At 46.9% G+C, this 13,769-nt stretch overlaps 1 protein-coding gene across 1 annotated transcript; it reads left to right on the forward strand.

Moving 5' to 3' along the window:
* Nucleotides 1-2,351: 2,351 nt before the first annotated feature.
* On the forward strand, nucleotides 2,352-11,149 carry tmem88b (transmembrane protein 88 b). Its single transcript, XM_035408303.1, has 3 exons — nucleotides 2,352-3,018; nucleotides 6,282-6,700; nucleotides 10,844-11,149. The coding sequence occupies exons 2-3, from the start codon at nucleotides 6,290-6,292 to the stop codon at nucleotides 11,141-11,143; spliced, it is 711 nt and encodes a 236-aa protein (XP_035264194.1). The 5' UTR covers nucleotides 2,352-3,018; nucleotides 6,282-6,289; the 3' UTR covers nucleotides 11,144-11,149.
* Nucleotides 11,150-13,769: the final 2,620 nt, after the last annotated feature.

The following is a 13,769-nucleotide window of genomic DNA, read 5'->3' on the forward strand; positions in this document are numbered from 1 at the left end:
TATCACTTCTGCTTGTTGTCTCAGCAAACCCTCTTTCCTCCCTAATCATTCTGGGATCCAGAACACACAACTGCTTTTTTTTTTTTTTTTGCTTTCCAAATCATTCCGTCTCCTTCCTTCTCTCACCGCCCTGTTCTTCACCTCTCTCTTTCTTCTTCCTCTTCCAGATTATTTTCCCCAGCATCTCTGTGGAGTTCAAAATGGCCACTGTGAAGTCCACAGGAAGCGGATATTTAACTCGCTGTGCCTCAATCAGTGCTGTTTTTGGAACATGTAGACCGACATGGTACACGCTATACAATGTGAGAAAACCACTAGGGAGTGTTTCTTGTGCGTCAGAGGGATCGGCAAAGCTGGACTACTGCATCACATTACATTACATTACAGGCATTTAGCAGACGCTCTTATCCAGAGCGACTTACATAGCATTTTTTTTACATAGCATTTTACATTGTATCCATTTATACAGCTGGATATATACTGAAGCAATTTCGGTTAAGTACCTTGCTCAAGGGTACAACGGCAGTGTCCTACCCGGGGAATCGAACCTGCGACCTTTCGGTTACAAGCCCAGTTCCTTACCCACTGTGCTACACTCCGTCCTACTGCAGAACTGGAGGTACGGTACTGTTTGAAATCTGTCATTTTGAAATAAAAAAAAATCCTACCATTACCATCAGCGACTATGCAAAGATTCCGGAACCATACGGTGGGTCTTCAACTGCCATTTCGGTTGCTTGACTTACAGCACACTAAGGATTCGAACAATGACAGCAAACACAATTCATTTCCTGAATCGTTTACATTTCGTTAAACAAACCAAAGGGAAGATAAATTACTATAAGTTGCACCAAAAAGGTGCTCGCTGGAGCACTTATGAATTGACTTAACTATAATTTAACAAGGACAGTAATAAGCAAAATTACAAGAATAGCATCTATGCTGTTCTTTCATCAAGCATCATGGCAAACTAAAGAAGCTCATTAAAGTGGTCTGAAACCATGTGTGTACTCAGCATAAAACCAAATAGCCCAAATATCCCTCATGTTACTCCCCTACTACAAATGAAAAAGGCCTTGGAGTTTATCCCCTCCTTCTCTCCGTTCGCCATCTTGTCATCCTGATCTCCCTGCGGCGCTAGGAGTCCCCGGTCCCTCAGCCTGTGGACAGGACAGAATGTACCTGATGTGTGTGTGCGCTGCCCGGGGGGGAGACTGAATAAATAAACAGACTCCAGCTCCAGGAGGAGAGGAGAGAAGAACAAATCAGAATTAAATTGTTGGCCTGTGAACTGAACCCCCAACTGCTTTCTTATCAGTTTGGAACCCCCTACTCCCCCAGCCCCCCCCCCCCCCCCCCCCCCCCCGCAACTTCTTTCACTCCCTCCATTTCTTCCTCCCTCTCTCCGCATTCTAACCCATGATTAGGAGTACTCTGTGTTTCATCATGAAAGGAAAAAACCCTTTTGAAAGAAAAGTACTCCCCCCCCCCCCCCCCACTATCCATCTATCTATCTCTTATTTTTCCTCAATCTGGGCACTTTCTGATAGATCTCGACCCCTCCCTAAAATCCCATGACATTTTCAGAAGATCCCTTCCCCCCAACACCACCACTACCCTCACCCCAAAACTCCATCCACCCTCCCCCTTTACAAATCTTTGTATTCTCCCGCCAGTACCCACCCCCCCACCCCCCCCCCACCCTCTCCCCATCCTCACACTGCCACCCACCCCCCTCCCCCCTTACCCCAAGAGCCGTGTCCTGTCAGTTTCAACTGCCGCTGCATTCTGACAGGGCAGAAGGTCGCAACTGGCGATATCAAATTCGCCTGAGCCAACCGCTTATTTGAGCAGACTTTTTAACATTTTAACCATCCTCTTTCGGAGCACACGAGGCAGGCTTTGCCAGCCAACCTTGTTTGTTGAAACAGGCTTTAAATAAACTTTGTCTATACGTCCCCCCCCCCCCCCCACCCCCCATCCCCCCGCCCCCCCATTACATTACTTCTGACAATTTTCTAACCCACATCCTGAGTTACTCTAAAGAAAAGGTTGTTATTCTTTGAAAGTGTTGAGGGATGGTGTACACGGCCACCGCCACCCTCCCCCCCCCCCCCCGCCAACTGGCCCCCGCACCACCGCAACCCCCGACCATTACACCCAAAGCCTCGGCTCTTTAAATAAACACTCTCTCCCCCTCAAGTTATCAGACGCCAACCCACCCCCGCCCCCCCTCCTCCCCTAAACCCCCCAACCCCCCCCCACCCCCCCGCCCCCCCTTTCTGGCACACATATCCACCACACCCCCGCCCTAACCAGGAGGGGGGCACACAAGGGAAGGTACATAGTAGTGGAGGAAGGAAAGAGAAAGAGAGAGAGAGTGAGAGCGAGAGACTGCGAGGTGAAAGCACGTTGCTGCCACAGGCCATCGCAGGGAAGGAGAGGGGATTATATCAAGAGGAGCTTCCACAGAAGACTCTGACACGGCGAGAGAGAGAAGGCGCCGGTCACGGGACAGAGCAGCAGGACCCTCTTAAAGGAAGACACGGAGCCAACCTTCCCACTGCTGTCTGCGGCGCAGGGGAAGAAGAAAGCCAGAGGCCCAGCCCGAAAACTACGACACTCCGCGCCTCGTTACCCCCGCGCTCGCTCGCTCGCTCTCTCTCTCTCTCTCTCTCTCTCTCCTGCTGACCCCCCTGCCCCCACCGGGCGGAAAAAACGCGCTCCAGCCCCAACGGAGAGGGCCGGAGGAGAGGAGGGGAGAGGAAGCAGCCCGAAAAAAGACGGTCGGGGACAGCGGAGAAACCGCATCGACACCGAGCCGCCCGCCACTCTCTCCCTCTCCCTCTCTCCCTCTCCTCCCAAACGGAGAGCTGACCCCACAGGAGGGAGGCGAAAACTCCCCTCCTCGCACCAAGAGAGAGAAGGAACCGCCGCGGGAAGGAGGAGAAACACCAACGTGAGGATCAGGAGGAGAGGAGCGAGGAGATCTGCCCCGGACCCGCGGGCCATTAAAAGGTGAGGGAAAGCGCGCCCTGCTACGGGCTTCACACCAGACAGAGCAGCCAAGCGTTATATCAATAATAATAATAATAATAATAATAATAATAATAATAATAATAATGATGATAGCGTTCTATCAGTGTAATTCACAACGTTCTCACAGAATCAGCAGCACGGCAAACGGTACGAACATTACCGAGTATTTCTGAGTATTACTGATATTTGCAATTGTGGCTTAAGTGTGGGTGTGACTGTTTTAAGTACAGCGAGGCACATATTTACTTACTGTGTCACAATAAAAAAAACTTGCTTGGTAAGGAGTTTTTAAAAAGTATTCATATGTCCATATTATTATTATTATTATTATTATTATTATTAGCAGCAGCAGCAGCAGTAGTAGAAGTACTATATCAGGGTTGGGGTCAATCCAATTTCAAATCATTCAATTTAGGAAATATAAATACATTTTATATATATAATATAAAATATAATATATATATATATATATATATATATATATATATATATATATTTTTTTTTTTCCTCTATTGATTTCAACCCTGATATATATGTATGTTTATATATATGGTATACATGGTGATGTTTAAAATTTGTGAAATGAGCAAGTATTTCACTTGGGGGGGCGGGGAGCGGGATATTCAGGGGCGTCACTCTCAGTTCTGTGGGTAACCACTGAACTTTCCTAGTCTTTTAATGGGCAGCCTCTCCAGCCTGTCCAACAGAAACAGCACAACCCCTTCATGTGTACATACACCATTGTGCGCTGTGACTGTATTTCCTGACAGCAAAAATCCATCAGTACCGGTGGCTGCAAAATGCGTTTTTTTGGGGGGTGGGGCTCGTCCTTGTAGTCAGCGTTCAGCAGGGAGATGTGTCATGCCCGGAGACACGGCGGCCGAGTTTGAATCTCTGAGAATCTGGCAGCTGACCCTCGGCCTATTGTTCTGGCACATTCGCTCTCATCCTCATTAGCCACTTCCTGCTGCTACCCATAGTACCTTTCCAACGACGGAAACTAACAGACAAAGGAATCTAGAATCTTTTTCAAAAAAAAAAAAATTAATTAATGTCTAAAAACATTCTGAACAATGGGCCTTTGGTCTGCGTCGTTCCACTTGAGTTAACTGGGTCCTAATATAGTTCATCGCCAGGGAATTAACACTCGGGACACGGGTCTGCCTTCTACCACAACATGATATTTCATGGACAGACTGTTATTTTAGGAAATAAATACTACTGATGACAAGTGACAGCGGGATCTACATTAGGGCATGGCGTTAGCATTCTGAACTTCTCGTGTTTGCAGAGTGCAAAAGAGATTTTTTTCACTGAGTGTGAAATGGGAGAGCTACGATGAGGGAGTTCACAGATAAGGGAGCTGTCAACTTTTGATGTTTTTCGTTTGCTAGTTAGTACAGCTGTCAGACATGATGCTAACAGTATGGCATTGGTGGATAAGAAGATTCTTACATATACAAGAATATACGATTCCTTAACATTGTGTCTTGGTTTAGATTACTGAAATTATTTCATAATGGTTGCATTTTTAACACCTTTACTGTCACTTAACTCAACTGTTCTTAATGTCAATACGGCCTACAAGTTTTCACAAACCCAATTATTCCTTAAAAAAATCTGTTATATGCCACTTTTTTAAAAATACACTATCACCAGTTTTCCATGTCTTACTGGTTCTGGTTCTTTCACTGGGAAAGAAAAAAATCAGGGGAGGTTTAAAAAAAATTCAGTCTTTGAACATTTAACAATCCTGTTAAAAAAAAAAAAAACATTTTGGATTTCATTTAAATCACAATTGCAGGAAAATGTTATTAAATTAATTTTACATTTTCGATAAAGCTGTCTGGCCTTGACTTGATTGAACTCATCAGCCATTCCTTCTGATGTCACGGCACCTCCATTATCTTTGATTGCAAAATTTGGTCTTTTCATCATCTATCCGACTTATCTTCCTCTCATGTTCCACCCTTTCATGCTGCCTCACACTCGTTTTTTTCACTTCGCTATCAACGTTCCCTCGGGTGACCGACTTTCAAGATGAATCATTAAAAAGTTCCGTTTATGAAGTGTACTCTGGAGCGGCCGATTGCCGTTGGAGATAAATAACAAAATCAAAGCATTGCTATGAACTTCACAAGCAATTATGCCACTGACTGGACCGCAAAAGAACAACAACAAAAAAAAGAGAGAAAAAAATATACACGCATTAAAAATTCAAAGAGTAAACCCAAGACCTGCCCCAGGTTCAATGTTGGACAACAAGCCCTTGGACCCTAAAACTACATCACCCACAGTCCATTGCAGTGTAGAGAACCCTAACTGCAGTCAACAAACTACGCACATTAAAACCCTTTAAGGTATAAGGTCAAAAATATGTGATTAGAATGTTCTTAACTGAAAATTCTAATTCTAATTCAAACAAGGTCACTTAGTCTCAAGAACCAGGCAAATGTATGTTCTACCCTTGGGTAAGAACAGAGATAATGAAATACTGTAGGGACAGGGTATTAAGATCATCAGCTCTCCACCAATCATAGAGTGCACTGGTAACAGCAAACGGAACAAGGCACATTGTAATTGGTGGATGCCTTCTGGCTATAGTCCTGTCATCGAAAATGGGTTCCTGGAATACTGAGAACACAAGGTTCTCTGCTCTTCCTACACAACCTGACAAGCTGTTCCACACATTGACACATTTCTTTGTGTTAAAGAACAAAAATAAAACCTTCCTTGAAAACATTTCCAGCTAAGGCTCCCTTGTTTTGCCGACAGCACTCAATATGAAAAATCAATTTTAGTTTCCACGCTTTCAGTAATTAGGGCCCAATGATTTCACCCGGGAGTCCACAGAATACAACAGGGATACTCAAACCTGACCCTTGAGGCCAGTAGTAGGCCTACTGCCAGTTTTCTTTACTCCCTGATGAGCGAATTGATTTATTAACTCACCAGAGATTTAAACTCACCTGCTGTTCCCAAATTAGTCCTGATTAGAGGGAAGGAAGGAACACCAGCAGTGCTACAGGCCTCAAGGGCCATGTATGTTTTGTTTTGAAACATATTTCTTATGGCCTTTTCAGAACTATTAGACAGGACAGCGTAGACAGACAGGAAGAATAGGGAACGAGAGAGGTAGAGACATGCATACACAGGACAATTCAGAATATTAAAGCACATAAATGCTTGTTGGACGGTAGCATTGATTATGACCAATGGGAATGCTCGGCTCCTCCTTCTAGAGCTTGGCATGAGTTTGACCGGCACCCTGGAGAAGGGTTCGCCCCCACACCACCTCCATGACCTGGTGGAGGACCCAGGACTCCAATTCCACCAGCACCACCAGCACCACCCGCACCATCAAGCCAACTCCCAGCTCCACCTCGCCAACTCCGTGGCTTCCACCATCCCCGAGGGGAACCCGATGGGGGGGTCGGTGGTGGTGGTTCCCCCTCCTTATTCGGCGGCGGATGGCGGTGGCGGGGGGGACGCGCCCCTGGAGCTGCGGGGGTCGCTGGACTGCTGGGCCTGCTCGGTGCTGGTGACCGCGCAGAACCTGGTCATCGCCGCCATCAACGCCTGCCTGGCCGGCCTGGTCTTCGGCCTCATCCTCACGCCCGCCATCGTCATGGTGGTGTTCGGGTTCCTGTGCCACTCCACGGTACGTGACCCCGCGCATTTTGTGTGGTGTTTGTGTGTTTGTGCCTGTGTGTGTTTGTGTGTGTGTGTTTGTGTGTTTGTGCGTGTGTGTTTGTGTGTGTCTGTGCGTGTGTTTGTGTGTGTGTGTTTGTGCGTGTGTGTTTGTGTGTGTGTGGTGTTTGTGTGTTTGTGTGTGTCTGTGTGTGTTTGTGTGTGTGTTTGTGTGTGTGTGTTTGTGTGTGTCTGTGCGTGTGTTTGTGTGTGTGTGTTTGTGCGTGTGTGTTTGTGTGTGTCTGTGCGTGTGTTTGTGTGTGTGTGTTTGTGCCTGTGTGTGTTTGTGTGTGTCTGTGCGTGTGTTTGTGTGTGTGTGTTTGTGCCTGTGTGTGTTTGTGCGTGTGTGTTTGTGTGTTTGTGCGTGTGTGTTTGTGTGTGTGTGTTTGTGTGTGTTTGTGTGTGTGTGTCTGTGCGTGTGTGTTTGTGTGTGTGTGTGTGTGTGTGTGTGTGTGTGTGTTTGTGTGTGTGTGTTTGTGCCTGTGTGTGTTTGTGCGTGTGTGTTTGTGTGTGTGTGTGTGTGTGTGTGTGTGCGTGCGTTTGTGTGTGTGTGTGTGTGTGTTTGTGTGTGTGTGTGTGTGTGTGTCTGTGCGTGCGTTTGTGTGTGTGTGTGTGTGTGTTTGTGCCTGTGTGTTTGTGTGTTTGTGTGTGTGTGTGTGTGTGTGTCTGTGCGTGCGTTTGTGTGTGTGTGTGTGTGTGTTTGTGCCTGTGTGTTTGTGTGTTTGTGTGTGTGTGTGTGTGTCTGTGCGTGCGTTTGTGTGTGTGTGTGTGTGTGTGTGTTTGTGCCTGTGTGTTTGTGTGTGTGTGTGTGTGTGTCTGTGCGTGCGTTTGTGTGTGTGTGTGTGTGTGTGTGTTTGTGCCTGTGTGTTTGTGTGTTTGTGTGTTTGTGTGTGTGTGTGTGTGTCTGTGCGTGCGTTTGTGTGTGTGTGTGTGTGTGTGTGTTTGTGCCTGTGTGTTTGTGTGTGTGTGTGTGTGTTTGTGTGTGTGTGTGTGTGTGTGTGTGTGTTTGTGTGTGTGTGTGTGTGTGTGTGTGTGTGTGTGTGTGTGTGTGTCTGTGCGTGCGTTTGTGTGTGTGTGTGTGTGTGTGTGTTTGTGCCTGTGTGTTTGTGTGTGTGTGTGTGTGTTTGTGTGTGTGTGTGTGTGTGTGTGTGTTTGTGTGTGTGTGTGTGTGTGTGTGTGTGTGTGTGTGTGTGTGTGTGTGTCTGTGCGTGCGTTTGTGTGTGTGTGTGTGTGTGTGTGTTTGTGCCTGTGTGTTTGTGTGTGTGTGTGTGTGTTTGTGTGTGTGTGTGTGTTTGTGTGTGTTTGTGCGTGTGTGTGTGTGTGTGTCTGTGTGTGTGTGTGTGTGTGTGTGTTTGTGCCTGTGTGTTTGTGTGTGTGTGTGTGTGTTTGTGTGTGTGTGTGTGTTTGTGTGTGTTTGTGCGTGTGTGTGTGTGTGTCTGTGCGTGCCAGCACAGTTCTGCCCGTAAAAGATCTGAACGAGGGAAGGGGAAAAAAAGAAAAAAGGAAAGGAAGACGAAGTGAAGTTAGGGAGGACATCAAGAGGCTGCAGAACCCGACCATAAATATTTAACCCACGCTAAACCAATCAGGCTCCGACTGTAAAATAAACAGGTTGTGACTGTAAGACGAGGCTTAAGACAAAGACTGAATTTGGGCCTTTGCTCACAGCTGTGGAGAGAAAAGTAACATGAAGAGGTCAGGAGATTTTTGGGAGGCGGGGGGGGGAGGGGGCATGGTGAGGTTAACCCCCAGATTAACCCTCACTTTCCCCACCCCCAAACACACATATACACACGCACACACACTTATACCCACACTTATGCCCACCACACACACACACACGCTTTTATCTCTGTTGAATAGGACCCAGGCCGACTTCTATATTTCAGGATCACTCACCTCACGCACACACACACGCACACTCACTCACACACACCAGCTTCTCTTGTTCTGCTCTAGGACACTACATCCCCCACCCCGACCGCCCCCACCCCCCCCTACCCCAACCCACCCACCAACAGGGTCACTGCAGGTCAGGGAGCCGGGCTCTGGGACATTCCTGATGTCCTCTTCCTTAGCCCAAAAGCGCTAATTACAGCCGTTAGCCGTTAAATTCGTGACGGGATTCTTCCCCGTTTGGGGGCCGATCACGTTACCTGATGTGACCGGCTTACGGAGGATTAAGTCCTCCATTTTACTGAGGAGAGAAAAGCAGAAAAAAACAAAGAAGGGAGGAGAGAGGAAAAGAGTAAAGGGGAAGAGATAAAGGTAAAGTCACAAGGGCTGCATTTTCTTTTCAAATTTTTCTCCCCTTTTTTTCTTGCTATTCGTGCTGGAATTTCTTCTCATTTTCGGCCATTCAAAACAAACAGAAACTGTGTGATATTGCACTTCGTTAACATTCAGGGATGTATAAGCACATATGCGGGTGTGTGTGTGCTGTGTTTAAGTGTATCCTGTGTGTGTGTCTGTGTGTGTGTGTGTGTCTGTGTATGCGTGCGTGTGTGCGTGTGCGCGTGTGTGTGTGCATGCGTGTGTGTCTGTGTGCATGTGTGCATCAAGGTATGCGTTTAGCTGTGCGTTAAAGGCAAACATTCCTGCCCAGCGTGTCTGCTCTGTGTCCATCCGTCCTCACCTCCGAAACGCATTCCAGAACAGCCAGGTCATGCCCCCCCCCCCCCCTTTCCCATCTCCTTCGCCAGCCCCCGCCTGCCCCCGCCGCCACAGCTCCCCCTGTCCCGTAAAAAAACCAGGAGGACGTGATCCCAATGACATCAGAGCCTAAGCCCCCGCCAAGCCAGATTCGCCCCTCATACCGCCAGGATGATCAGCCCCCAACCCCTTCCCATCTCCTCGGCCATTCCCGAGTCCAGATTGGTCAACAGAACCCACGAAAAAACCAAAAAAGTGGAATGAAACAGTAAGGCAGCTTAACTGACCACACTATTCACCAGCTTTTAGTTTTAGCAGACAGGCCAACTGAGATCTCTGCCGTTTGCTGAGTCAAAAAGGGGGATTCCAGGTGAGTAAGGAATTGGAGGGGTTGGTGTGATCTATCAACTGAAGGCAGGACTTTGGGGGGAGGGGGTGATTAGGTACCCAGATTGGCACAGGGAACCCCCCCCCCCCCCCCCCCAAAAAAAAGTCACAGGACCTTCAGTGACCACAGTGAGTCAGGCTCTGGGATTAAATCAAAATCATAATATTTTAATAGTCAAATTACACATTAAAATATCAAAAGAAAGAAAATACTAGGATATTAAATTAGTTGTTCTTAGTTATATTAAATTAGTTCTTTTTTTTTTTTTATTCTGAAAGCAACACTGCTTGCTATAGGAGGATGTGATATTGGTAATTTGGAGACCACGTATATTGTGTAAATAAACACAGAATTTCCCATTTTAACCAAATGGGCAACTCTTTAAGGACAGCAAACCGAAAGTGAACCTGAAGCCAAAATCCACTCGGAATGGACAGGCCATGTTAGACACTAGCGTTTAGAAATGACATAGTTCACACCAAAATGAATTTTTTACATTTTTTTGGAAAAATGTAAGCATGCAGTTTTTGTCTAGATGAATCCAAGAGAATGCAAGAAAAAAAGTGCTTGTACAGGATCTTTAACATCCGGTCAGAAGATCAACTCCCTGTGCACTCGTCATCAGACCGAAGCTCTTGGTTTTCAGGAAAGTGCGCCCCCTAGTGGCCCAAATTTAGCAGCACCCACATTTTCCCCTCAGGTCTCAGTCACACACAAAACAAGCTCAGCTTCCCTCAGACTCCACTGTCTAACATGAGGGGCGGTTGGGCTGCTGGCTCATTACATCAAAGAATAATAATGTGCACTTGATGCTCTCGCCTCTTTCTTTCTTTCTTTCCCCCTCCTCTTTCTTTCTCCCACTCTTCCTCTTTCTTCCCCCACTTCTCCTCCTCTTCCTCCCCCCTCCCCTTTCTTCCCTCACCTCTCCTCCTCTTTGTCCCCCCACTTCTCCTCCTCTTTGTCCCCCCACTTCTCCTCCTCTTTCTCCCCCCACCTCTCCTCCTCTTCCTCCCCCTCCTCTTTCCCCCCTCTTTCCCCCCCTTTCTCTCACCCCCCCCCCCCCCCACCCCCCAGGTACGCCCCCACGGTACGGCAGAGCTGTGCTCGGACCTGCTGAGCGACGGCGGCTGCGTGGCGCTGCTGGTGGTGGGCTTCCTGCTGGTCACGCCCCTGCTGGTGCTGGCGCTGGCCGCGTACTGCCGCCTGGCCCGCCACCTGCAGCTGGGCCTCTGCTTCATCCCCTACAGCCGCGCCGTCTACAAGAACCTGCCCGCCGCCCGCCACCGCGGCCTCGCCGGCGCCTGCTGCGGCCACCGGGGGGCGCCAGAGAGCGCCGTGGCCAAGGCCGTGGGCAAGAGCAAGGTGTGGGTCTGAGCGGGTGGGGGGGGGGGGGGGGTGAAGGGTTGGGGGTGATGGGGGGCAATACGAAACGAGTTGAAGGAAGGGAATGGGTGGGTATTTGGGGGGGGGGGGTGGGGGGTAAATTGATAGATGGAGATTCAGGTTGGTTCAGGCCGGGGGGGTTGGGGGGGTAAGTTGATATATCCAGATTCGGTTGGTTGGAGGGAAGGGGGCCAGGGTGTTAGGAGAGTGCCTTGAATCACACTTCCAAAGTAATACCAGAGCAGCAGTGAAAACTGGAAGGATCAGAGGAAGTATTTCTGTAAAAAAATATATACTTAACTGTATGTATGTGCAGTGTATACTGTTTTTATATATGTCGCAATATACACACAAACAATGGATGGATTGTTGACATCTGACAAACCACACACAATATTCTTAAAAGTATAAATGACATATATATACATGTACCTTTTAAGACGGGGAATAAAATGTCATTCCTAAAATACATTTTTTTTTTTTAACATTTATACCTGTAATCATTTTGCTTTGTACTTTTTGTGTCGTCATTTTAAAAAGATTATTTTCCAAAATAACCTGCTGTTGTGGGGTTTTTTCTGGGACGTGAAATGAAGGCATTTCCAAGGTGCCAGCAGTATGTGCTCTATGACCCAGATAAACTGAGTCATATCTGCCTCACAACTCAAGATTGTACAAGAGCGCCAACAGTTTTGCCACTGGTCTAAACAAGCAAAAATGAAACCATTAAAATAACAATAATAATAATAATAATAATAATAATAATAATAATAATAATAATAAATTATATTTATATATAAAAATCAATCTGGGGTTGAGCTTGCATACCTGGTTGTAGGTTATTGATTTAAACTCTGAATCAGCATGACCATTGTGCTGTGTGCACAAGCTATAATGACTATTTTAGTAGAGGCAGGTAGGTGTGAGTGAGTGAGTGAGTGAGTGAGTGAGAGAGAGAGAGAGAGAAAGAGGATGTGAGGGAAAGGCACATTGCTGCTACAGACATCACAGAGAGAGAGAAGGCGCTGGTCACGGGACAGAGCACCAGGACCCTCTCAAAGGAAGACACGGAGCCAACCTTTCCACTGCTGTCTGAGGTACATATCATTAAGCACACACTGTGTGTGGCTCTGAATTGTTTTCAATGGGCAGTGCACACAACTCCGTAGTAGCACCCACAGTAGTACTCGTCTTAGCTAGTGCTTGTACTTTTTCCATGGACTGCGTTCTTGCTGTTCTCGTTTGTGCTAGTGTTAATCAGTTTAACCCACAGGGTCCAAGTTGAACTATGCGGTTGTTCCCTGCGCTTGGAACGGTACTTCTCTCTGGGGTTTTCGACACACTTGTTCCCGGTTATGGTTATACACTGTGTTGTACGTCGCTCTGGATAAGAGCGTCTGCCAAATGCCTGTAATGTAATGTAATGTAATGTAATGTAATGTAATGTAATGTAATGTAGTGCATGGGGGCAAAATTATGATGTTTTCCGGCATTCTAACTATATTTAGTTATGCACAATGATTGACATCTTTTTTGAAAGTAGTCTAAGTAGGACTTTAGTCCAGATTCATGTGAGAAACAAAAGGTGTTGAAAACCACATCCTTTGGTAAGCTTGTGTGATCACACAAAGTGCAGGCCTACATCGGTCAAATAGCATTCATCAGCTGCAGAATAAGGAGGAAATTACTCACCTTTCAAGTTGTTGATGTTAACTGAAAAAAAAAAACCACATCAACAATAGATTGAGAATTTGGTATAGTTTGGTGAAGTAACCGCAGGTGGTTTGACATTTACCTCGTTTAACAGCAACGAACTGCCATTTAAGCACCATTCACACTCTAGAATTAAACTCAAGACCGTTTTTTTTCCCCCCTCTACTGGCCAACTGCGTCTTTCACTCGCCAGGCGTGGCGTTCACAATTCGAGTGACGGGTGCTTCAACCTACCAGAATATCAGCACGTGACAACAAACTTGCGGCACGTACGCAAATTTACCTCGAAGAGATTTGCAAGGGGCCTCGGCCCACTATTCGGCCTGTCGGATAAATGTTTCGGCAGAGTTTCCGCATTGTTTGTCGAATAAGATGCGCGTCCCACGATTTATTTTTCCTCTCCAGTGCATTTCTTTGCGTAATGACCGCATTTATTTCGTACCTCACTGCATTACAGTCCACAAACAGTCGGAAAACAAGGCACTGGCGTAGCCTATTGCACACCACGCTCACAGCTTTTATACTTTCCCATTAAACGTCGCGCGTTTTTCACACAAACTTCGCATCCCAAATCCTAAACCCGGATGCAGAGCACGTGCTGTACATATCCAACCAATCGTGTTAAACGTGAAACGAAAATGCGCGGTCCAATCACAGTCCTCGGGCGGGTGGTCGAGAGGCCTGGCTGACTTAACCCTGCCCACGTACAGACTCCAGTTCAGGACTGACAGCGTCAAAACTCTTTTAAACAACTCTGAGTGGAGTCCACTCCAAAAGATCAGTCTCCAGTCATTTCATAGCAACCGCCTGACCCATGGCACCCATTCATGAAACATATACAAATACAAAATAAGTTTTAAAAAATTACAAACTGGTATTCACCAGATGCTCTTAACCCGACCAA

The sequence above is a fragment of the Anguilla anguilla genome, chromosome 3 (genome assembly GCF_013347855.1).
Source record: "Anguilla anguilla isolate fAngAng1 chromosome 3, fAngAng1.pri, whole genome shotgun sequence".
NCBI lineage: Eukaryota > Metazoa > Chordata > Actinopteri > Anguilliformes > Anguillidae > Anguilla > Anguilla anguilla.